The sequence below is a fragment of the Desmodus rotundus genome, chromosome 6, assembly GCF_022682495.2.
Source record: "Desmodus rotundus isolate HL8 chromosome 6, HLdesRot8A.1, whole genome shotgun sequence".
Lineage (NCBI taxonomy): Eukaryota > Metazoa > Chordata > Mammalia > Chiroptera > Phyllostomidae > Desmodus > Desmodus rotundus.
The window spans coordinates 132446684-132473811 of record NC_071392.1 but is presented as its reverse complement, the minus strand read 5'-3'; the positions used below and the strand labels follow the sequence as shown (position 1 = coordinate 132473811).

At 41.0% G+C, this 27128-nt stretch overlaps 1 protein-coding gene across 11 annotated transcripts in view; it reads right to left on the bottom strand.

The window, feature by feature from the left end:
• RIN2 (Ras and Rab interactor 2) overlaps window positions 1–27128 on the bottom strand; it is a 239526-nt gene that overhangs the window by 48339 nt on the left and 164059 nt on the right. For 8 of the 11 annotated variants that reach the window (XM_024559337.3, XM_053926041.2, XM_045194652.2 and 5 more), the window contains one exon: window positions 15224–15324. In XM_024559337.3, coding sequence (XP_024415105.2) covers window positions 15224–15324 — 101 coding nt within the window. Of the gene's footprint in view, window positions 1–14823; window positions 14992–15199; window positions 15325–20298; window positions 20399–27128 lie in introns of all 11 variants that reach the window. The other 3 variants (XM_053926043.2, XM_045194655.2, XM_045194656.2) reach the window with 3 other exon arrangements.

Below are 27128 nucleotides of genomic sequence, written 5' to 3'. Positions count from 1 at the left end.
AGATCGTATGATGATATGGTCACAGTGGGACAGCTGCATTAGAGACCCACCTCTGTTTTTGAGCTTCATTTTTTTAAATCCAAAAGTGGTACCTCCACCACCATGTAGAATTGATGCAAGCAGGAATCACGAGTGGATGCTAACATGAGTAGGTGAAAGACATTAGGGAACAGACATTCACCATCTTAAAATACCCTATAGAATACTTATCATAAAAAGGAATAGGGATCATGACAATGGAGAAACCTGGAAGACACCATCTTAACCAAGTGATCAGCCTTAACACCTCCCAAAATAAGACACCTGATACCAAGTGCCTCCACTGCTCTGAGAAGTGTAACCCAACCTAGACAGGTAGCCTAGCATAGATTAACCTTTATTTAGAGCTTATAACTTTGCCTCACTCTAAAATTTGTAAGTTTTGTGTAATGCTGCCTTGTAATTTGCTGAAAGCCTCACAGGAAGACCGAGACTTAGTCAGATGTTTATCCATATCTATGCAACCCTGACATAGATTAGCAGAATTGTTTTTCAGGAACAAGCTCGGGATGTTTTGCAGCACCAGTGGGTGAATGGCTGACACCACCTAAGACCAGCTGGAGCAGCCTGAAGGACTCTCCAGTGACTTCCTCATGAACTTTCCTCATTATACCGTCATTATAATACTCTCCACACAGGGGCAGAGATTTTCTGCTATTTTTGAACATGCGATGTACGTATAACCATGTTCCCTAACTGCAAGTACGTTGGAGTGTCCCCACCTGTACATGCAATGATGAAGTCTATCTTGATGTTTACACATGATTTCCCCTAATAAAGATGGATTAGATGGCCCTGGCTGGTGTGCCTCAGGGGACTGAGTGCCAACCTGTGAACCAAATGGTCGTGAGTTCGATTCCCAGTGAGGGCACATGCCTGGGTTGAGGGCCAGGTCCCCAGTAGCGGCCGCACAAGAGACAAACGCACATTGCTGTTTCTCTCCCTCTCTTTCTCCCTTCCTTCCCCTCTCCCTTCCCCTTTCTCTAGAAACAAATAAATAAAATCTTTTTTTAAAAAAGATGGATTAGATGCTTTGTTCAGGGACACACTGCTCTGGGAACAATCCCTAGTGCATCCCTGCTTGCCAGCTTGTGTTATAAAGCTCCTTCTCGTAAAGTCATCTCAAAGTTGTCTTTGGGCAGGCAACTACTGAGCATTCAAACCTGGTTTGGTCTGGAAACAAAGGTTATAATACCACCTGGGTAGTTTTCCTGCCCCAAAAGGTGTTCAACCTGAATCGACACAAGAGGAAACAATCAAACAAACCCAGTTTCAGGGACTTTCTGCAAAACCACTGACCCAAACTCTTCAAAATGTCAATATCATTTTTTTTAAAAAAAGGCTGTGGGATTATAAATAAAAGGAAAATACAGACACTATTATAAAGACAATAGTAAAGAGTAATAAAGACAATATTACTATATTATATGCACATATGGGATCAGAATAACAGAAAGGACAATTAGGGATATAAGAATAAGGTATAGTGGGGAGAAAATGCAGACAACTGTAACTGAACAACAATAAAATAATTTTAAAAAAGAATAAGTATATATATTAGACAATATTACATTGATGTTTATTTTCTTGCATATGGTAAGTTCAATATGGTTATATAGGAAAATATTCCTGTTCTTAAGAAATGCATACTGATGAATTTAGGGGCAAAGTATGAAAATGTTTTAAAGTAAGTGTCAAATGCTCAGTCCTCCACCCCCTTGAAAAAAAGGCAAAAGTAGAGAGGTAAAGAAAATGAGGCAAAATTTTAACAACTGGTGAATTCAAGTGAACAGTACTTTTCTTGCAACTTTTCTTGATGTTTGTATTGTTTGAAATCTGCCCCACAAATGTAAGGTGCCTCTGGCGGCAGAGAGCAAACACTGAAAAACTCTACACTTTCTCTGCCCCCATTCCAACCACCCCAGGCCTCATGACTCTGAAGTGTATTATACCCACTCAGGGGGACAGGATTTGCTAGCACAGCTACATTCTGGCCTCACCCAATATTAGTCTTTTCAGAGTGTGGGATGAGAGGGGCCCTTCTACTTGGCTGCATCCCCTTTATTCCCAGGGCCAGTGTTATTAGCCTAGGCAGGTGCAGAAATAAGTGATTGCGGAAAGTGCATTCTACTGTAGGACAGGCAGATAGACACTAGGCCTGGTTTCATTAAATTTCACAGAATTAGATTCTTCTCAGAGAAACCAGTAACTTGCAGCCGCTTCCAAATGATGCTCTTTCTTGTCCTAATCCAGAATTTCAGAGCATGGCACAATCTACTAATGCAGCTTCTGGTGACCAGGACACTCAGAAAAGCTGCCTTGTACTTCCCAGTACATCACCCCTTCTTCCCAAGCAGCACAGCAGAGGTGTATACTTTGACTATACAGTCTAGTCTTTTTTTTTTTAATTAATGACAATTAACAAAGTAATACATAGAATTTTGATGTGAGATTGTTTCTGTGGAAAAAAAATACTGATGCAGTAGATACAGTCAACAACCTCCTCTCTATAAGAATATAATATATGGATAATATGTGTAAGAATATAAGAATCCTATTTTGTTGAATAGCAAAAGTAAAGTTTAAGAGGACTAAGACATAAGGGAAAATGCCAGGCTATTGCTGTTAACCAGGGCGGAATGCGCTCCTCTGGCTGACGGGTGTGAGCACCCGCGAGTGCTCTGGACGGCTCTGTGCTCCACATGGGACGTGGGGACAAACAAGCACACACACAAGAAACAAAAAGCCTCCCAAACCCTCTCTAGGTGAGTTAAAAACTTCATTAAGCTGAACAATGTTATGCTTTAAATAGACAATTTGTACCCACATCCATAAGGTATGTTTTGATTATTTTTGAAGGACAAAATGTATTTCAATTAAATACTTAAAGTGTACTAAGAATTTTCCTTTCCACAGTAGACTGTAGATCATAGTTCAACTAAAAAAAGAGATTTGTGTAGTTAATTAACAACTTCTGAAAACCTCTCGTATAATGAATGGCAAGTCCTCTGTGAATTAAATCGGATGGAAGGTGACTTCAATCAAGTAACGCTCCTCTGAAACTCGCTCCCGGGTTCTCGGGCTCCCTCCGTGTGTGCACGCGTGAGTGCATGTGCTCTAGCACAAACACGATCCCCTCTGCCTTGGAACTTGGTACATTTGCGATCTACCTTCATGGAAAAGACACTCATATTTTATCCAAGTATTCTGTTTTGTTTCTACTTGCAGAATTAATGGGCTCTGTAAATTGAGTCACCTGGAGGTAGTTGGCTGACTGAGTCATCAGAACTGAATGGAGGACAGAATATCATAACCTTCTACAATACACTTGGCTTTTGGCCTTTGTCTCCATCCCTGCTTCCCACATGCTGGCCCCAGGCACCACCCCTGGTCTCCCATATCAGGCTTTACAAAAGTGTGGAAGGGAATACTCTTCTTGGGAGAGAATCCCTGCTTATGCTGCCTGCTCCTTCCAGGCCAATCCCAGTGGTGGATGTGGGACTGAGTAACCCATAAGGGCTGCCTCAGATATGAAATTTGAAGGAGTGAGTGGCAGGGCCCACCCAAGTCTTACCTTCCTAGGCTTGACCTGGATTTCGAGCAAAGTGCTCCCTGATAACCCTTAGGAAAGACTCAGTGTTCTTCAGCCCAAGTGCTATTTTCCTGAATGTCCCTCATGGACCATCCAGACTTTTAAGAAAACTAGTAGCTTTTTCCTTTTTTACACAATACGTACATAATATATAAACAGTCCTAGAATGACTCAAGACACACTGATTCACTTATTATCAATAGGATGCTAACTGCATCAATAAAACAAAACAAAAATAAACCACCAAAGCAAAGCCCAAGGTTCCAAATTGCTTTTGCCTAGGACCTAATTATAGCTTAATATCAATCACATCGCCTGTCTCCCTAACATAAAGAGCTGCAGGCCTGCTACAATGTGAAGAACTCAAAAACAAAACAAAGCTCTATTTGGTGAGGTAGGGTAGATTAATTCTAGCATTTTATAACTTCTCAATGGTATTAAAAATCTACAACATTTCTCAAAGAATGCTGCATACACCAAAGCAGTACATGAAGGCATGGTTTTTATTTTAATGTCCAGTACTTATTTTAATAGTTACATATATTCAGTACATGGTGGAGATATTAAATTTACTTTCTTCCCCATTTGTTTTTTTATTGTGGTAAGACATAATACAACATAAAATTTTCCATCTTAATCATTGTTACGTATACAGTTTTGGGGCACCACATATAATCATATTATTGTACAACCATCACCACCATTCATCCCCAGAACTGTTTCCTCTTGCAAAACTGAAACTCTAAAATTATTAACAATAACTTCCCACTCCCTCCTCCCCCTACTCCAGGCAACCACCATTCTAGTTTCTGTCTCTATGATTTTGACTATTCTAAGTACCTCTTATAAGGGGAATCACACACTGTTTTTCTTGTCATGAGTGGTTTACTGAACTTACTTTTTAAAATAAATGTAAGAGGTGAATCAATTTAAAGAAAACAACCAAATTAATAGTAAAGATGGTGCATGAATAAAAAAAATTATAAGACAACAGAGGAAATTTTGTGTAAGACAATTTGGATTAGAACATAATATTTTTTCTCTATTAACTTACAAACCTCTCTGATTACAAACCTCTCCTGTATTATTTACAAACCTCTCTCTTAAACTCAAGGGGGAAGATCGACTTTGAAAAATGTATCTATTTGCCATTGCTCAGCCTCCTCTTGCCTGTGTCAAGTTATTCTTGAGCATCCATTGCAATAACTGGCTCCCTGGCAGTTACTCCATTTTATGAGGCATTATATATTTCTCTCTCTTATTAGCCTTACCTCACCCCCAGGCCATACACAGGCCTAGCTCAGGGCAGGCATTGATAAAATGACTGCTTTAGGGATGAGAAGGGACTGGGTAGGAGGTGATATGCAGACAACATGTTTATTCCCTAACAGTGAGGAAGGGAAGAAAGAAGCTCAGTGGACAATGAGAAGTGTGGTGTGCACTGGATCTCTGCCTTAGCTTCTTTCTGCCCCTCTCACCCTCACACATAACCTCTGATTTAGGTCTTTCCTCAGCCAGGCCCCAACAATAGAATCCAGCTGCTCAGTTTCAGTCTCAGGAGACAAAGTGTTCTTGTGTCTGTGTTTATCAGGAAATGGGTGGCAAAAATCACCACAGCTACCAAAAGCCCCCTGGCCTTCAGCCATCTTAAGGCCTGGGGTGAGAAAAGAAAGCAACCCAAATCCTTCCAGAACAACAAATCCAAACTTTTAGCAGCTCCTTCCTCATTACTCATGAATTTCCTTTATGCACAAACCCTCCAACTTCTCACTGACTAGCAAGGCGTGGCTCTGGGTACACAAGTCAATGCTGAGTCTTAGCCTAGAACTGTAACTCTATGCCCAGCGACCATAGTTATCATCCGGTCAACCCCAGACTTAGTGGAAAGAGTATTTGGAGGCCTCAGTTGATGCTTCACAAATGTGAGGCCTTGATCTGCTACTACATGTTATTTAGCCTCAGTTCCTCTGTCGGAAGATGGATTCCTATTGAAAAAAAGGAGAAAAGGGAATCTGATACTAACACAAACAAAATCTGAAAAGAACTGATTGTAAGAACCTGGACTGTCTTGGGAACTGTAAGTAAAAATTCTGTTTAGTAGTTTCCAGAATGTCTCTTTAATTGTCTCCTAAGTTTTAGAAATTCCAAAAAAAAGAAGGCAAGGTAATGTTTTCCAATTCTAGGACACAAAAACTAGTCTAACAAAGCCTTTTCATATAACCTTGCCTTGCCAGGGCAAGAAGGTACAGCCCTGGACATGGCACTGCCGAGGGTCCAGGATTCCAGCTACAATCGGCCATTGGGGATCATCTTAAGAATTAAGGACCAGACAGAAGTTGGAGTCTTGGACCAGTTAGTCCTTGTCAGTATAAGAAGAGGAAAGTAAACACACCCCAAACACCCAGCAGTGGCAAAGATGCCAGGTTTGGTAGAAGATGATTCAGCGGCTTCTTAGAACTGGGGAAAAAGAGGACGGGTCTGTGATCAATGGTTTCTGAAAATGTATTGGTACAAGAGGCCTCTTTATGTAGAGAGACAGAGAAAACAACAGCTCATACTGAGAGAGATCCATCTGATAAAAACTTCTGGCACAAGGACCAATTCCAATTTTTGTTAAACACATATACACACATAGCAAACAAAGGTTTCCCAGAAAGCCTTCAATTAAAAAAATACCTAGTAGTTGATGTCCAGTGATTTCTTAACATACTCAATCATGAAAAAACTTCTTTAGAATTTGTGAGGCTGAATTAAATGCCTACTCTGTAATATTTAAGTCAGGAGAAGAAGGGAAGGCCAAATTATTCTGGCTACACAAGGGGCACTAGCTAGTTTCTTGGTTTATAGTTGAGGAAACTTACCCACCACCCATGATGGGAAAAGTAATGGGTAGAGGCCTTGGGGAGGGAATATTCTTGTAAGGATCGTGGTCTATTTACCTAATTTGTGAGAGATATTGGAGGCCATCCAGTTTATCTACTTATTTGAGGTCAAAATGTAAGAAATTAATAGAACTGGGCTTGGGACCAATTCGCTGACTTGTGCAGTTTACCTACACCACACAAGTAGATATTTTAATTCCTCAGGGCCTTTTTTTGACCCCTTAAGTTCCCAAAGGAAAACGACTAACACATTTTGTGTTGAAGATTTTATTCCTGTGTGGCTAAGGGCTACTGCTTTCTGAGGGAAGAGGCCTTGACTTCCTCAAAAAGATTTCTAAAAACATGTCACAGGAGGATTTGTGATTTCTAAGTTCTATCTACTGAGGACTAAGAGCAGAGAACAACAGAAGAATGGGAACAAAAAAGAGTGTCTCCCTCTGGGGAGGAGGCACTGCCATTTTTGCAAGAGGAGGAAGATTTGGTGGCGTTTTTTGCCTATGAACTTCCTCTTGTGGATTCTTCAGCTAAAGATGAAAAGGGCAGATATGAAGCCAACGCTGGCAGGAGCCTTCATTTATTCCTGTAAAACTAAGAAGTGAAACAAAGAATCTGTTGTTCTGGGTATCCCTGGAGCTGAAAACAGGAATAAAAGGAGCCAGGCGACTCTAAGTCTTGTCCCGTTGACCTTTGAGTGTAAGCAGAAGCACTCACCAGACTTCACAGAAAGGCAAGCACTTCGTGGATTTGCAATTCTTGTCTTCAAGTGCTTTAGGTTACACTGGCATTATTTCATAGCTGGATTTAATCAGTACTGTGTTCTAACCAAGCAGATGTTTCATGGCCTAATCAACTACCACCACAGCACAAGGCAAGGTCTATAAAGGATAAAATATATCTAACTATAGAGTATGCCATCGTGAAAACAGTGTGTTCCTAGGGGAGCCAGCCTATGATACATTGTGCATTTCCAGGATGATCAAAAACACCCTTTAAGTCAGTGAATTTGTGTGTGATCTATCATTTAAATGCAAAGAAAAACATTGAAAGGATACATACCAGGACAAAGAAATAAGCCAACAAGCTAACAGGCCACTGGTTCAGGGCTTAGAGCACATCCAAAGGTCCCACAGCATCTGAGAGCAGGCCACTACTCTCTTAGAATAGTCACACCTGTCGGAATTGTTTGTTTTTCTCCTTTCCTGTGAGCTACAGTCTGGTTCACCATAACACAAGAGGCTCACAATCATTTGCTACAAAATATTAGGTATATTTTCTAGTATCTTAGACCCTTTGAAAAAAGTATTTGGTGTTATCAAAGTTTATGGATTCTTCTTACACATGATCTATTTCTATGAATTGTAAATTTACATTTCCATAATTCTTGAATATTTGTCAGTGCCTGCCTGTTCACATTCTTTCTCAGAGAATATCTTATGGGAAAGAGAATAGAGAAGTTCTTTGACTTGGGTTGAGATTGTGTTTGGAAAGGCAGTTGAAAATCCATTCATCTGAAACACCCAAATACCATAGACACAGCTACTCTTTCCTTCAGTGGAGGCAAGTCTGGTGGGCACTTTGTGGGGGGATGGTGGTCATAATTAGAGGAGGTCACGTAGCAAAAATAGTTTTGCCATAAGAAGTTTTCCTATCTTGTCTGTTGTAAGATGTTCTGCTATGACTAGCTCAATTTCCCTTAAGGTGTTACTTGATTTCAAGCCACCAGGAGTGTTTGGAATATGGTTTCAAGGAGTTCCATGAGACTGACTAACTCTTTGCTCAAACTGTTAACAATGTAGCAACAATTAAGTTCAACTAAGAGAAATATTTATTGAACCAGGATTCAAATCAATGATTTGGAATAAAAGGAAGAAATAAACATTCAACCAGAACAGAATGAAGAAACAAGAATTCAAAAATGTGAGGAGAGGCTTAGGAGCCTCCAGGACAACTTTAAACATTCCAACATCAAAATCATAGGGGTGCCAGGAGGAGAAGAGGAAGAGCAAGAAACTGAAAACTTATTTGAAAAAATAATGAAAGAAAACTTTCCCAATCTGGTGAAGAAAATATACATACAAGTCCAGGAAGTTCAGAGAGTCCCAAACAAGTTGGACCCAAAGAGGGCCACACCATAATTAAAGTGCCAAAGGTTAAAGATAAAAAGAGAATCTTAAAAGCAGCAAGAGAAAAGGAGAGAGTTACCTACAAAGGAGTTCCCATAAGACTATCAGCTGATTTTTCAAAAGAACCCTTGAAGGCAGGAAGTGGCTGGAAAGAAGTATTCCAAGTCATGAAAAGCAAGGACCTCCATCCAAGATTACTTCATCTAGCAAAGCTATCATTTAGAATGGAAGGGCAGATAAAGTGCTTCCCAGATAAGGTCAACTTAAAGGAGTTCATCATCACTCAGCCTTTATTATATGAAATGTTAAGGCACTTATTTAAGAAAAAGAAGATCAAAACTGTGAACAGTAAAATGATAACAAACTCACAACTACCAACAACCGAACCTAAAAAAAAAAAGCAAAATAAAAACAACTAGAACAGGAACAGAATCACAGAAATGAAGATCACATTGAGGGGTATCAATGGGAAGGGGTAAGGGGGAGAATGGAGGAAAGGTACAGGGAATAAGAAGCATAATTGGTAGGTACAAAATAGATAGGGGGAGTTTAAGAATAGTATAGGAAATGGAGAAGCCACAGAACTTATATGTACAACCAATAGACATGAACTAAGCGGGGAGTGGAATGCTGGAGGGAATGGGGGTACCACGTGAAGGGGGATAAAGGGGAGGAAAAAAATGGGACAACTGTAATAGCATAATCAATAAAATATACTTGAAAAAAGAAATGTCTTGCTTGAATTGGAGTTATACTGTTATAGAAGATATAATATATTCAGGAAATCATATAAAAATATTTGTAAATGTTTCCAATTATGAGTCAGATGTGAGATTGGGTACAGTACCCTAGCATGATGCCAGTGGGAATTATAACTTCAATAAAAATATCCCAACATTAAAAAAAAGAAAATACTTATTGAGGGGGCACTATTTGCTAAAAATATCTAGATAGTGAAGCCTGAAGATTTACACAACCTAAGGGAGAAAGAATTTTAAACAAGTATGTAACGGAATAAGGACATAATAGAGGAATATACTAGATGCCCTATGGACATTAGGGAGGAAGCAGATAATTCCAGGTAGGAAGTGGTTTTAGGAAAGATGAAACTCATTAACCTTGAAAAATGAGGTCAGTCTTAAGATCAAAAATGCCCCAAACAGCTGTGTGGTCTGTCTTGCTTGGTGATACCTGTTACATTAAGGAAGGTTTTTAAAAGAACATGTAAGATTTCTTTTTTTGATTGCCACAGTAGAACATGTGTGTTGTGGAATGCAAAAAATAAAAATAAGTATTACCATGAGCCCACACCCTCAGATAGAACAACTTTTGATTGTTTGCTTGCTATCTTATTTCTTTACCTTGGTGTTGAATCCTTTCAATGCCTAGAAAGCATGAAGGAATAAGACAGGTACTTCTATGTTGTGACTCAAATACTAATCTCAGTGCTGCAGGACTCAGCAGTGATGTCTCTTCAGTTTTAACAGAGCATCATATTACAATTTTAATACATCTAAGTTCCAGGCTAAAGTCATGAGAATTCTGAGCTGGCAGCTAGTTCATTGGCTCATGTTAATGGAAACTATAAAATTATAGAAATGATTCTTTGGGGGGAGATGAAAAGAGAAAATAATCTAGAAATTATGAGAAAAGTATAAATACATATGTACTTTTATTATTTACATATCTGCTTATGAACCTTAGATCATTAACTTACAGCAAAAAAGAAAAAACCCTGCCAATGAAATTCTCCCTATCTTTTAGATTCTTTTGCCTTACTTTGTTCAGTACTTATATGCAAAAATATTCACCATGTCATGAACTGATTTGACCAACGCCATTAGCTGCATCATAATTAAGAAATATGTGTGCCTAAATCTGATACAGTTATTTTTGGAATTTAAATTCTTTTAAACTCAGAATACACCTGCATCCAATACAGTTTCCCATATTTAAGAAATATATGTCCTCCACTTCAGTGACTTCAAAAACAGAATTCAATATCAATTCATATTATTTCTATCTTTTCTTCTTTAAACATAAAATACAAAGTGACTATTCTTTGTTGATTTATACCCATTTTTACTTTTCTGAAGAGTTTGGAGAGTATATTTATGAGGTCATTAGGAAGCAAGTTTGAGTCATTGATAAAAAATCATCGTGCATTTTGTCTTCTTACACAGTATCTGTGTTGCATGCAGTGTTAGCCTGCAAAACAAGTATTTTCCTCTTTTGTCATATCTGGACTGATGAGGAAGTATGGCTTGAGTGTAGGAAAAAGGGTTTCTGGTCCCTTTTCTTTTCTAGGGAGGAAGCTTAAGGCCTACCATACATTTTCAACTTTGTATTTTTTATGCACCGTCTGGGGTCCCCTAATCGCTGTATGAAGGTGATGTCTTATTTCTATAAAAGGCTTCTGATACTTGAATACTTTTAGAATCTCCAAAAAGCTGACGTCTTTTATTTATCCATTCAACAAATCTTATTGAATGGATGGATGCTACATGACAAACACTATTCTAGGCACTGAGAAAAGAAAACAGCATCTAACACAGACTTGCTATCATAATGCTTACCTTCTAGTGCTGGAAGGCAGAAAATGCTCAGTTAAGCAAGTGAATATATGTCAGATCTCTACAAGTTCTGTAAAGGAAAAGAAAGTCAGCTAAGGTGACAGAAAGAAGGGAGGTCCAAGGGTGAATGCTTCCTGGAGGAAGTGCATTCCAGGCAGAGGAAACAGCAAGTACAAAGGCTGGGAGGTGGCAGCCTGCTCAGCCAGAAGATGGTGAAGAAGAGTGATGAAGGAGGAGAGAGTGCAAGAGAAGAGATGGTGACAGGATATGAGGAGTCATATCCTGTAGGGTCTCAAAGACCATGGGTGATTTGGTTTTATATTAAAAACTACTAATGGGCTTTGACTTTGATTGAAATTAACCTAGCTCAGATCATTCTCTATACTGCTTAGAGAAGGTGGAACAGGTTAAAGCAGAGACATCAGGCAGGGGTATACTACAGTGGTGCTGGTGAGAAGTGGTCCAATTCTGGATCTAATGTGAAAGTAGAGATTCCAGGACTTAGAGATGAACAGGAGGACAGTTATAAAAAGAAGCAGAGGCATCAGGGATGACTGTGGGCCCACGCACCTGGAGGCATGGTTATTGGGATAGGGAAGACCAGGAAAGAGGCAGGTTTGCGAAGGGAAACCAAAAGTTCAGTCTTGTTCTTTTAAATTTGAGACACTAAAAGTCAGGCTGAGTGGGCACCTATAATTCAACATCGAGATTCAAAGAGAGGACCAGCCTAGGGCTATAAGTTAGGAATCATCAATACACAGATGGTATCAATGCCACAAGACTGGATGGAATTACCTAGGAAATTTATCTATAGATCTTTTTTAGTAAACAATGTGTTGTGTTTACGTTGTGCCAGAAGGTTGTGAAGTCCCTTACAGCTATGCACTCAATCTTCCTAAGAACTCTGCAATAAATTTCTATCATTATCCTCATTTCACTGATGTGGACACTGAGGCACTGAGATTTTTTAAGTATCTTGTCCAAGGTTTGTGGGGGAGAGAAGGGAGTTTGAAGAGGCTCAAGGATGGAGATCTGGGTGATCCAGGGATAGGAAATCAAGGAGACTAGCAGGAGCCAGCCAGGAGCCTAGAAGCAGCAGCTGGTGAGGTGAGAGGAAACCAGGGATTGTGGCATCCCAGAAGCCAAGCCAAGCGAGTGTCCCAGGAGGGAGGTGGATCCACCATGACAGATGATGCAAAGTGGGAACAGACTATTGGATGGATAAAAGTGACATCTGCACTTTCACTAACCTGGCTTTGAAATTCACGTACTCCCATTTTAAATGCAGGCAAAAAAATCTCAGTTTCTTCAGCAGCTGAAACTTTGTCACCAACCAAAACTCTAGATGTTTCCATTGTTGGTGCTGAAGTTATTTTTCATTTTCTTCTCTGCTTTCAGAGGATATCAGTTTCTAGACCCACTGCAAAACCTCATTACTTGATGTGTTAATAAAGAAGTACCTGTGCTATGAAATTACATATTTTTACATTCTAATCATTGTATTTCACTATCATTGTTTCCCCCATGTCCCCCTACATATTTTCTTTTATGCATTTAAAATATTATTCTGAGAAGGGGTCCATGACACAAGAGAAGGTTTCAGATCTCAAGCTCATTTCAACATCAACAACGACAGAGCAACCAAAAGCTAATGCTGGTTGGGAAGAGTGATTTCTAACCTAGGGCACCCCTATGACACTTACTCCAGCATTCAACAAACTGGGCAGCCACAGACACTTCCTGGTGACTGTGGGTGGGGTGGGTGAGGCCATATCACAGCACACACTCACTGAGGATGGGGACACAAAAGAAGGCCACTGCGAGGCATCTGTGCAGCCACCAGAAATGTGCCCAGCTGAGGTCCCCAGGGGCTGACTGCAACTTCTTTCTCTGGTGTTTTCAACTTGAGGCAGCTTTGCTCCTCTCCTGCCTGCTCTCCTCCCTGCTCTGGGCTGCTCTGTGCCCATGGGACCTGCTATTTCCCTGTAGCCACGCACAGCTCTGCTCTGCTTTCCTTGTGAAGACAATGCTAAGTCCTCCTTCCCCTCCGTCTCTGTTATCTGGCCCTCATGACATCATTGGGCAAGATGGAGCAATGATTAATGAAGTCACCACTCCACACTTCTAAAAATCAGCAAGAGACCCCAGCACAGAAGCCACAGCCTTATTAGTCAGACTTTTTACCACATCATACAGGTCCCACATCAGTAGAATGAGGGGCATACCGGAGCTTTGCCTCATGGAGTAGTTAGGAGATTCAATGAGTTGGTAGCTGCAATGCACTTAGAACAGAAACTGGCATGTGGTAAAACCATATACATTGTTAAATAAAGACAATCTTGACTTTTTTCTTTCTTTACCATCAAAAAAAAGTACCAAGTAAAATGCCTCTGAAATTTCATAAATTCAGTGTTAAGCAACATAGCATTCAAGAATGAGCGATGTATTAATCTGAAAAAATAAGGTTACATTCTCCAATTTAAAAAGAAAAGGAAAAAAAAGAGATGTTAAAGATTAAATGATGGCCTAGCTCTCCCACCTGAATACCCACTGCAGTGAGAGACTGAGATCTTGACGGCCCCTATTATGGTGTCATTCCTGCCAGCAAACCTAACATCTCTGGTGGCCTACATGCAGCGAAGGCTCCTGTCTGACCTCTGGGGACTTTGGGATCCCCTTTGCAGTGTTGTATTTCCTGGATGTGGGGGAAATCACTGTTATTAAAGCTCTCTTCTTCACTCTTTTGTCATCAGCCTGGACTCCCAATTTATTTTTAGCTTAGTAATGCCAAGGGTAAAGAGAAATCCCCTGACTAAAGTTCCACAAAGTTTGGAACTACTCTGAATGTGAGGTGGAGAGTCTCTAGTCAGAAATCACCACGCATTTGTCTATGGGGGAAAAATAACTAATTGAAGCCGTTCACATGAAGTAAAAGGGAATTACAGAATGCCTGGTGCTACTGCAAGTTGCTTGGGAACCATCAAGTCCTGCAGGTAGACCTGCAAGTAGCCAGGTCTACCCTGTCATTTTGTAGAGAAGGAACTGTAAAACAGAATTTCCATAGCTATAAAGGAGAATACAGATCCTCTAGAGACACAGGAGTGAAAGCACCACCTTACAGCTGCCAAGTGCCTCCTTGGGATTGCTTGTTATTCCCTCAGTCTATGGTAGGGAACAAGTCTGGCCAGTTTGAAATATGCCTGGACAACAGACCCAGCTGGTTTGCCTGCTTTTGCAGGACTCTTCCTGCCTGCCTCATGACCTACAAGCAAAACCCACTCCATGAATCTCACACTTACACTGCACAGACAGCCTCAACCCCATTTCCTGGGAAAAGGGGCACACTGATAACAAATTTGGCCTCTCGAGCACCAAGTGTCCATGTTGTTTAGCAGTCAGTATATTCTGTTGTTTTGCAAACAATGAATTACACCATCCAAGAGCTGGATGAGGTTTTGACGAGCTCCTCAAACCTGCCACCCCCACCCTGACCACTGCACAACAGTACAGTATTTGCCTCCCCTTTCTTAATCATTTATAATCACATCCAATTTCTAACACTCCAGGTTGCACTTCAGGCTAATGGCTATGGCAAATACTGGGGGTTTTCTGACCTGAGAACGCAAAATGAGTCCATCCTCTTAGTGCTCCCCTTTAAACCTTCTGGAGACTGACACGGGCTACACTGAGTTCTACTTTGCACACGGAGGATCCGGCTGTGTTATTGTCTCCATCACTGTTTGTAGGTGGATATGGCAGATAGAACTTTAGGTTTCCGGGTTCTGGTGCCAGGAGGAATTGAGAGGTATAAAGTTCAAGTGCCTTCAAAGTGATTAAAATAACCAAGCAGACAACTGGTTCCTGGGCCACTCCCACCTCCTCCAGAGTTTGATCTGGAGTGGCCACCACACTCCCAGTTCCCAAACTTGAGGAGCCACAGAAATGGCAGTCCTCAAAGATAATAAGGTTCACTTAGCTCCCATCTCGCACCCAGTGCCTAATCGCCTCTGTCACCTGTGGGCTTCAGTGAGTTCCAGGCCATTTTCCAGGCTGACATCTGTCTGCACCATCTCCTGTTTCAGTTCTCCGATCTCCGAAGCGATTGTGTCAATAAGCTATTCAAAGACAAAAATAGTGTGACGTCAGTAAATGGAAGAGGCGTGCCCAGGGCTTGGGGACACTTCAATAGGAGCACAGAGATGACCACCTTTTTTTTCTTTTCTTTTTTTAAAAAAAATCTTGGCTTTGTTAATTTCCTCTACTCAGAGGAAAAAAATAAAAAGGGAGGGAGCAGCTTCTTCTTAGAAAGAGGAAGAACTTAGGTTTCGGTATTGCCCTAATAAAAATAATACAACACCCAGTTTTGTTTCTCAACATGAGTACAAAAAGGAATAAACAAATCCTGGTAAATTAGGCTTCGACATTCATGTTGTCAAACTGAAAACTCAAAAGGAATTCCCTGGATTAAGTTTTATGCAGTCATTATTCTGGTTACAGAAATAAGCATATTTTAGACATACACAGTTTGCAAATCAATTCACAAAGACATTAAACTTATTTCTCACCTGATTCTTTGCTTTGTTTTTTTTCTGATTGGAAAAACTGTTTGGGGAAAAGGAAGAGAGGGATGCATGGAGCTGGAAGTGTGTGAGTGGGTGGGAGGTTGAACCATTAGGAGAATGGAGGAAAAATGTGGTCTTGTTTTGCAGAAGGCTTGTGTGGACTTACTCCTCTACCCACACATTGAGTAGGGGCACATTGAGTAGGGGCTACATATGTAGGGGCTAAAGTTTGGTCTAAATCCTTGAGCTCACCTATCCACTCATTCAACAGAATCTTTCCTGGTGAATATTAGACACTGTACATATAGAGCAGCTCTTCTCAAAGTGTGCCAGAGCTCAATAATTTTTAAAAATGTTTATATTGACTACCAGCCAAGATGGAGGTATAGCTAGATATACTTTCCCCCCTTGCACAACCGAAAGGATAACAACAAATATACAAACAAAAAACAACCAGAACTGCCAGAAAATCGAACTGTATGGAAGCCTGACAACCAAGGAGTTAAAGAAGAAACATTCACCCAGACTGGTATGAGGGATGCAGATAGACAGCTGGGGCGGAGAGGATGCGAGGCAAGGCAGCAGCTGGTGGTCCCACATCTGCATGAGGATAAACTGGGAGGAACAACTGGGGAGTGAGACAGACCATGCAATGCAGGGTTCCAGTGTGGGAAAATAAAGCCCCAAAACTTCTGGCTATAAAAATGTGTGGGGGTTGCAGCGGCAGGAGAAACTCCCAGTCTCACAAGAGAGTTTGTAGGAGAGACCCACAGGGTCCTAGAACTTACATAAACCCACCCACCCAGGCAGGAATCTGCACCAGAAGGGCCCAATTTGCCTATAGGTAGTGAGGGAAGTGACTGAGAGACAGCCAAGAGCCAAGCAAGTAGCATTGTTCCCTCTGTGACCCCACCCCCCTTTCATACAGTGCCACAACGCAGCAGCATGGGTTGCCCTGCCCTGGTGAATACCTAAGGCTCTGCTCCTTACTATATAACAGGCATGCCCAGACAAAGAAATATGGCCCAAATGAAAGAACAGATCAAAACTCCAAAAATAGAACCAAGCGATGAAGACATAGCCAACCTATTAGATGCAGAATTCAAAACGCTGGTAATCAGGATGCTCACAGAAATGGTCACAAAATAGAGGGAAAAGTGAAGGCTATGCAAAGTGAAATAAAACAAACTATACAGGGAACCAACAGTGAAGGGGAGGAAACTGGGACTCAAATCAACAATGTGGAGCAGAATGGAGAAAAAAACATTCAACCAGAGCAGAATGAAGAAACAAGAATTGAAAAAACTGAGGAGAGGCTTAGGAACCTTCAGGACAACTGTAAACATTCCAACATCCAAATCATAGGGTGCCAGAAGGAGAAGAGGAAGAGCAAAAAATTGAAAGCTTATTTGAAAAAATAATAAAGGAGAACTTCTCCAATCTGGCAAAGGAAATAGACTTCCAGGAAGTCCAGGAAGCTCAGAGAGTCCCAAAGAAGTTGGACCCAAGGAGGAACACACCAAGGCACATCATAATTACATTACCCAAGATCAAAGAGAAGGAGATCATCTGAAAAGCAGCAAGAGAAAAGGAGATAGTTGCCTACAAAGGAGTTCCCATAAGGCTATCAGATGATTTCTCCAAAGAAACCTTACAGGAAAGAAGGGGCTGGCAAGAAGTATTCAAAGTCATGAAAGGCAAGGAGCCACATCCAAGATTACTCTATCCAGCAAAGCTATCATTTAGAATGGAAGGGCAGATAAAGTGCTTCCCAGATAAGGTCAAGTTAAAGGAGTTCATCATCACCAAGCTCTTATTATATGAAATGTTAAAGGGACTTATCTAAGAAAAAGAAGATGATCAAAACTATGAACAGTAAAATGACAACAAACTCACAACTATCAACAACTGAATCTAACAACAAAAAAGAAACAAGCTAAGGAAACAACTAGAACAGGAACAGAATTACAGAAATGGACATCACATGGAGGGTTATCAACAGGGGACTGGGAGGAGGAGAATGGGGGAAATGATACAGGGAATAAGAAGTGTAAATGCTAGGTACAAAATAGACAAGGGGAGGTTAAGAAAAGTATAGGAAATGGAGAAGTCAAAGAATTTATACCCATGGACATGAACTAAGGGGGGAGGAATGCTGGTGGGAGTGGAGGTGCAGGGTGGAGGGGAATAAAGGGGAGAAAAATGGGACAACTGTAATAGCATAATGAATAAAATATATTTAAAATAAAAATGTTATATACATGTTATTCATGTCAACATGTAATAGATCATTTTTATATAAGAGCTCAACATTTTCTTCATTTATTTTATAATACAGCAAATATCTACAGACCAAATCCACATGGTGTTTGAAGTCCTCCATAATTTTTAACTGTGTGAAGTGGTACTGAGACTAAAAAGTTTGAGAATCACTGTTGTAGGTAAAGACAGTGTTATATTTCCTCAAGCCGCTTTTATCCCTCCTAGACTCTGGGAAAAGTTTGACAGTCTATGTTTTTCTAAACTGTTGACCCCACCTATTCATTCATTAATTCAACAGAATGTTAGGGTCACCCACTTCATGCCAGGCACTACAAGTATAGATTAAGGTTAACAATTCTCATCGAAATAATATTCTGGTGGGGCAGAGACCACAGCACTGGGCAGTAAGAAGTTTCAGAATGAAAAAAGAATGGGGAGGAACTACAGCTAGGATGGGAGGGTCAGGATAGGTGTTTGAGGAAGTGGGGATCCCTGAATGACAAGGGAGCCATGAAAAGCTCAAGGGAGGAGCCCAACACACAGAGAAAGTCCCAGAGGCTGGGAGGCAGTGCAGAAGGAGAGACAGGCAGGAATCAGACTTCATTGGCCTACTACATTACAGTATGCTAGGATTTGAGTTTTCTATACTAAGAACCACTGGAGGGCTTTAATTAGGGGAATGATACTTTACTTGTTTTTTGTTCTATAAAGATCACCTTGGCTGCTGTCTAGAGATGGTTTGTAAGGGCACGAGGACACATAACAAGATCAGTTAGGAAGCAAGTGTAGTGGTCCAGGCAAGAGATGATGGTGGCTTAGACCAAGGTCAAGGTAGTAACAGTAGAATTAGAAAGAAGGGGGGAAATCCAAGAACAATTTGACATAGGAATTGATAGATGAGGGGAAATGGTCACCTCATCTAGATGGAGAAGGGATTCCCACAAATAGCTGTGCACTCCAATACTTAGAGGTCAGAGAATGAAGGCCTGTCAAGTCCTCCATGTTTGATCCACCCCCTTCGTGTGTGACAGGGCACAGGCTGTGGGTGGAGCTTCTAGAAGCAATGGGGCCTTGGAAGAGAAAATGATCAGGAGAACTCATTTTACACACATCACAGTGGCAAAAATTTAAAAAATCTGATAATGTCAAATATTTGAGGATATGGGGAAACAGAAGCCCATAAGCAGATGAGGAGTGTTGTTCACAGAGCTCCTTTGGAGAGCAGTTTGCAATATCTTGCAGAGTTGAAGATACACAGACTTCCTAGTTATGCTCTCTAGAAAAACTCTTGCACATGAGTGCAAGGAGACCTTTATAAGAATATTTGCTGCACCACTACTTTTAAGAAAACCAAATTATAAGTGCCTATTTTTCCATCAATGGGAGAAAGGATAGCTGTGGTATAGAATACTACACAGCAGTTAAAATTAATGAGCCACAGTGTTGATGAAAAAAATGTCCAGCCTAAGAAAAAGTCTTATAGGAGTTTACTTGAGCCAAACTGACAATTGCTGGGAAGCAAAATCGCAATGGATTAAGAAAATACTCTGGAGAATGGCAGTTTCATAGTTTTTTTTATAGAATCAAAGGAGAAGATGTAAGGAGGGGTTATATGAAATCTGTTGGTGGTAGATTAGGGAGGCAGGAAAAAACAAATTGGGGAAATCTCTGAGACTGGATTAAAAATAAAGTGGACAGACACATACTTCTTTTATATTGGTAGATACAGGATAGTTAAGATTTATAGCACATAGAGATGGTATGTGAGCAACAAGATAATGAGGTCTCATGCTCTGGTACCTGCATTTGTGCCTTCAGGGATCCAGAAAAGATTACTCTGACACTTCAAAGGTATGCTATTCTAGATGCACAAAGACAATAGACAATTTCAGGGTTAAAATTGACCTAAGTCAAGGAAGCTATAGACCTGGGAGCTGATTACCGACTATGACACACTTTTAGTTAGGAATTTTTATGTTCAGACCACCCTGTGTGGTTACTTTGGTCTCTGGATTTATAAGGCCTGCCATGCAAACCTTCACTGAACTTGTCAGGTTTAGTATGTGGCCCCTTTTTTGTCCATAATTAGCTATATGCATCAAGACATATATAAACATAAAAACTCAAAAGCCTTCATTAAAAATAAAGACAATAGCCAAGATATGGAAGCACCCAACTGCCCATCAACAAACGAATAGATAAAAAAGCTGTGGTACATGGATACAATGAAATATTACTCAGCCATGAAAAAGAATGAAATCTTACCGTTTGCAACAGCATGGATGGACCATGAGGGTATTATGCTCAGGGAAATAAGTCAGTCAGAAAGAGACAAATACCATATGATTTTACTTGTATGTGGAATCTAAAGAACAAAATAAATGAACAAACAAAGTTGAAAGAGACTCATAAACACAGAGAGCAGACTGGTGGTTGCCAGGAGGGAGAGGTTTTGGGGGATTGGATGAAAAAGATGAAGGGATTAAGTACAAATTGGCAGTTAAAACATAGTTCTGTGTATGTAAGTAAACCACAGAAAAAATAGTCAATAATATTGTGATAACTATGCTTAGCACCAGTTAGGGTACTAAAAATATTGAGGGGAACACTATGTAAAGTATGTAATTGTCTAACCACTAAGCTGTACAATTGAAATCAATACAAAATATAATTGAAAGAAAAAAGTCCTAAAAAAAGACAAGCTGAACCATGCAAAATTGTATTATTAAGTGTTTGTATATACACACATAGATATAGACTATTCCAATATGCTGTGACACTTCTAATCCAGGATAGTGGCTACCTCTACAGAGAAATGGATGAATGTGTTCACAGGTACAGGGGCTTAAACACATGTGAGATTTTATTTCATAGAATGAAAGGGCAAACTGATAAGATTTGACAGCTAGTGATTGTTTTAGTGTTACATGTGATTTTCTATATGTTTAAAGTACTTCAGAATCAAATTTATCAATAGAAAAATAAGAAAAAAGGTGGATGTGTATGAAAACGGAAGGAGATGGAAGAATTAAGAAGGTGGGAGGAAGTGGGGTGAGCCAGAGGAGTGTGAGTGTCTGTGCCAAAGTCTCACCACTCTGGGCTGGGGGCCTCCCTGGGCTGGGGGCCCCCCCTCCCATTCTGGGTCACAGCTGTGGTTCTGGACAGGACAGCCACACACAGCCTACCAGGGAGCAAAGAGCCCTGCTGATGGAGGGCCAGCCACAGCCTCAGGCAAACACCTACAATAGTTAAAAGATTCCCACCCCCAATAGGAAAGGGGATCACCCTCAGTCACCTGCACAGCCACCATACTGATTTGAACTAGAAATCCCAAGTGGCTTTCCCCAGGAGAAGTAGCTGATCCCCACCAGCCAGACTTCTTCCTCCCGGTAATGCTCCTGCTGACACTTTGGCTACATCTCCAGGCCTCCAGTCCCACACTACTTCTTTTTCTATACCTGGACAAATTCAGAGAACCTACAAATTGTGGTTCCTACTCAGCAGCAGTCAATGGCAAATCACAGATAACACCATTTATCTGCAATGCAGAAGGAAGGCACAGTAATGCCAAGACACAAAGGTAGATAAGAGCAGAGGTTGTACCTGGCTGGGTGGCTATGGGACCCTTTCTGGCTGGATAAGAGGTCTTTCAGTTCCCTCCATCTCTTTCCCATTCTGCACCAAGTCACCCACAGCACATAGGGATTTACTTGAGAAAAGGACCAGAGGTTAGTGTTCCAGAGCCAGGCCTGCCTCTCTGAATGATCTGTTTATATATCCTTCCATCAGCAAGATCCCACCCTAAGATCTGCCCAGGTGTTCCTGATTGGATTTGTGATATTTCCCACATTGCCCCCAGATACATTTGTGTTCATTTTTAGTTCCTGTAGATGTCTGATTTCATCCATTATGCTCTGGGTTTATCCAAATTTCATTCACTGGCAGCAAGTAGAGATGTTATTACCTATCAAACAATGGTCATTGGTGCCAATTTAACACCAACTGGAATCCCCAATTTGGAGCAGACTGAAGAAGAAAACTACTCAGTTCAGTACAGGCTTCTCTCTAAAATGTGGCTTGTGTGAGCCTGGAGGCCCTTGTTTAGAAATGGTTGCTAGGCTCTGTTGTTGTTGTTGTTTTCCTTTAAAAAAAAATTTGAGCTGTTAGCCACCAGGAGTCCTTCCTAGCAGATATCATTCTCAGGGTCCACAAAGCCAAAAGCAGTGTCAATGTAAATGCTTTATCAAAGTCGGTGCTGCTAATGGAAGTTTCTCTAAATCCACATACACAACCCAAGACCCCAACACATCCCTGTCCCTGCCCAGAGTTCCTACAAGAAGGGGAAGGACTGGCTAAGCATCTGCCAAGCTGGTGAGCAAGCACTGTTTTCCACAACCCTGTTTCACTGCCAAGGCTGTGTGAATACCTGGGAAGGTGGCAATTGAGACAAGCAGCTGTTATTCAGTGCAATCAGAAAGTGAGACAGGGCACCAGTTTCCAGGAAACCAATTTGGTAAGATAGTGGTTCTTATTACAAAAAACAACATTTGTGTTCTTTCGAGAAAACTTCACAAAGAGTGACTAAGGCCTCAACTCAAGAGACAGACACTTACATGTACAGGGTACCACAGAGCTACCCTGGTAGAGCCAGGGTATACCTGTCTTTGTCATCCCCCAATGGGTAGTGTGCTTGCTTTCCAAAGTGGGGAGAGCAAATGCAGCTGGCAGGAAGGGAACTTCTGCAGCCACCATGGGTGGAAGAGACCAGAGAGATGGGGCCTGAGGAAGGCAGGCCAGGGTTGGGTCTCTGGGTCCCCTCCTTCCTACTCAGAAACCCAGTGCTGTAGGGCTCCCTCACATATAAGCATCTGTGCATAACACAAGAAGCCTGGAGGGTTCACCTGGGTGATTTCCAGGCAAACTGGCATCCAAGCAAGGGCAGGAGAATTCAGAAAGCCCCAGGGTCTTTCTTGGCCCTTGGAGATCACATTCAGGGCTTAGCCTGGACAAGGCTTGGCCTGCTGTGCTCCAGTCTGGCACAGCAACCTACACTGATTTGTACTGATTTTGTAATCATTCTGGGTAATTTTCCAGTAGGCAGGAATCTCATCTACAGGGCCACACTTCAAGCCTTGTACTGTTTAGAGGCAATCTAGCTTGCAGCAACTATGGTGGCTTGGCAGCATGAGCTAGGAGTAGTGGTGAGGGTACCAGCTTTGGACTCAAAAAGACCTGCCTTGAAAAGCCCTCTCGGCCCCCTGTTGACTGACTCTGGGAGCAAGTGGTTTTGGAGGATTAAAAACGATGATAAGATCAAAACACTTTGTAACAAGTACCTATATGCTCCCAGATATTCTTCCTATTTAAATTCTCTTTAACTGGAACATAATCAACAAAAGAAAAAAGCAAACAAAATATAACCAGAGACATTGAAATTAAGAACAATGTAACAATAGCCAGAGGGGAGTGGGGAGGGGATAGTGGGGAGAGGGGTCTATAGGAGCTACTATAAAGGACACAAGGACAAAATCAAGGGGGAGGGTAGAGGTGGGGGAGGGAGGTGGGACTGGCTGGGATGGGGTGGAAGGATGGGGAGAAAATGCAGACAATTTTAACTGAATAAAAAAATAAAAAAATAAAAAATAAAATAAAATTTAAAAAATAAAAAATAAATAAATTCTGTCCTTCTCCTATTAACGGTAATCATTGCTATGAAGCAGAGTTAATAAGGCTAAAAGACACTTAAAAAGTACTTATACCTGCCCAGTCTGTAAAGAGGCCATTTCATTATTTCATCCCCAGTAACAGACCTGGACCTACAAAGGACCAGTGCTCATGGAGTCCAGTCTTGCTTCTGCCTGCCTGCCCAGAAGTCTCTAATCTCAGGATCTGCCCCCTACCTGTCAGTTTTTCCTGACTGATTAGGGAGAGAAGTCGCTGTCTGCAGTCACTGTTTTCTTGGGAGACTGAAGGGAGGGAGAAGGAAGGACTCCAAATCTTGTTTTCTTTCTCTTAGGGTTAGATGAAAGGAGAAAAATTCTCTTGAAGGTCAAGTAAATATAAAACAAGAAAGTGCTTATTGAGCAAGTTCTGATATAGTGCTCTTCAAATTCTAAGTCTAACTCAGGAATGTTATCAGTGGTTTAAAAAGGGCTGTGTAGCTAGCTGAGAGAGGAAGACTTGAAACCTAGGGTGTGGGAAAAGTCAAGTGGTTGGCTTTTGGCCATGGAGTTTCTATTTCCCAAGTGTATCAGCTTGACCTTTACAGTTCCACCAACTCTGTGCGATTGGACCAAACTCCAGGTTATGAAAAACCACATGACCCAAACACTTCTTTCTCGTCTGCTTCTGCTGAGCAGGAGGAGCTTCATAGACTGGTGGGTACACCCCATTGGGGTTTGTCTGAAGTAGAAAATAATGGGTTTCTTACAAACTTTCAAATAATTTTTGCCCCCCACCCCCAGGAACTGTCCCCATGGAAACCAAGAAGTAATGGAGACTTTTCCCCTTCACTTGTAGAGGAGTGTCTGGGGAATGATGTTGGAGCATCTCAGAACCATGCCCTTTTGTTTTGTTTTTTTTTTCTGAAACTATGTTATATGTCCTTATCCTATGCATGTTTGCATGTACAGTTTTGAAATTTAATTGTAATCGCAAACATAACACATAAATACACTCCCACTGAAAAACATAGATTACTGTAGCTAATCTCCCTTGACCATGGTCTTAATCTTTTCTACCTACTCAGAGGAAACCATATTAACAGTTTTGCGTGTATGATGTGTTGTCCTGTAGCTTGTTTGTTATATCCAATGAAATGTGGAATTTATCCACATTTATAAAAGCCCTAGTTCATTTTAAGTGGGAATGGTTTTCTATCATAGGGGTGTACCACATACGGATATTCCATGTATCCATTCTATTTTGATACACATCTACCTAGTGTTTGCTGTCACCAGCAGCACTGTGATGAGCATCCTGTGTAATGTATGAAACCTTATAGAAAATGCCACATTGCTCTCCATGTGGCTGTGTCCATCTCTACTGCCTCCACCATCTTTGAAAGCATCTACCTCACTTGTCAGTGTTCTGATATTACCACACTTTTAAGCTTTGGCCAGTGGCTTTTTATTGTCTTAATGTGCTTTGCTCAGATTATACTGTTTGTATACTGATTGTTTGTATTTCCTCTTCTGAGGAATTGCCTGTCCATTTGTTAGTTGACCATTTAGGGTTTCTTATTTTTCTTAAGTTATGATATAAGTCCATTGCCTAAAATAATTAAAAGATTTTCTCTCATACTGTTTTTCTGTCTTTTAAATTTCCTAAGGCTTTTAAGGTTGATAGACTCAAAGTTCACTGTGGTTCTTGCTTTGTCTAAGATGACATTTCTGATCTTGAAGTAATAAACTGTTTCCTCTATTTTTTGCTAAGACATATAATATAAAGTTTTGCTTATTTACATATGTTGTATTTATTTGTGAGCTTTTCATTCATCTGGAATGTAATTTTGAGTGTGGCGTGAAATCAGAAGGAGGAGGGATGACTATAATAGGACCAGGGCTAAGTTCCCCCAAACCCTAAACGCTGTACTTGGGGATGGTTTTATCAGCCCCACGTACCTTCTGCAGATCAAGGGGTGTGCCCAGGGGGCTGCCTTTTCCAAACTTGCCCAAAGACTGGGGGTAGCCTAGGAGGCATAATGAAGAACTTTGCCCTTGATTTTTATTTCAAATGAAGAGCAAATGAGCTCAACAGTACTTATGCAATAGTTCATATTAGCCCTGCTGGTTCAAAACATCTCCTTAATCACAATCAGAACCTTCCTGTTCACCAAAAACAATATTCATTACATTTTTTAAATTAATTTGAGAGAGGGGGGGAAGAGAAAGAGAGAGAGAGATTGATTTGTTGTTCTACTTATTTATGCATTCATTGGTTGATTCATGTATGTGCCCTGACCAGGGATCGAACCTGAAACTTTGGTGAATGGGAACAACGCTCTAATCAACTGAGCTACCCTGCTAGGGCCAATTATCTTTTTATTCCATTTTTCTTATTTTGGAGTTGAAAATAATACAACACATTTCCACACACTTGTGTAGAGAAAAAGATAATAAGTAATACACCTCAATATCATCTCTGAGTTAACTGAAATGGTTTGATATAAATAACTTTGATTATAGCTCAAAGTAATAAATAATAGTATTTACAGAACATAAACACAAGCAAATAATTTAATATTTAAAAACAAAATTTTGGTGAAATGCCTTGCCTAGAATTCTTTTGGCATGGCTGTTTCAAGCAGTGTGTCCTTGACTAAATAGTCTGACCCCTTAAATTTCCTAATCTGTGAACCAAGGGTATGCTGAGGCCAGATTCTCAGGGCTGTTTAATGAGTTCACTGAGCTGATGCAGAAAAGTCCACAGCAGATGTTCATCTTTAGTATTTGGGTATTTGCTGGTGGGGAAAGGGCTTAGCCATTTACACCACCCATGGATGAAAAGTGAGAACTCTGGTTTAAAGGGTATGAGAAGTGTGGGGTTGATGTGTTGGCTAATTATATCTGTTGGGGGACACAGGTCCTTGTGCAATGCCCATAAGGGACACCTTCACATGCTACGTCCCCACAGGCATTGTAATTCCACAAGTCTTGTTAGGGGTCTGATAAGCATGGATGTATTTACAGTGGGTAGAAATATTTCAAATTAGGAAAGGCCCAGTAAATTCAGGACCTGGTGTCCTTTGTGTGTGTTGGTACCCCTAGGGGGACCTCAATGTGTTGATGGATCAGGTTTCCATAGCCTTCAGCTCCTTGGACCTTCCTCAGATCTGAAAACCCCTACAAACATCTCATTACACTTTGGCATTCCTTGAGACCAGGCCTTCCACCAGAGGGGCTCCCTAATACCTGCTGAGAGCGGTCACGAGAAGGAAACTGGGCCCCAAGCCCTTTGTCTGAGGGTGGCTTTCTGGTTGCTATAACCTGCTTTGTCAGTTGCAGAGACCCAGAAAGACCCCTGAAGTTAGTCCTCCATCAACGGCTGATGGGCAGTGGTATACACATACTCCAGCTCCCTCTCCGCTGGATGAG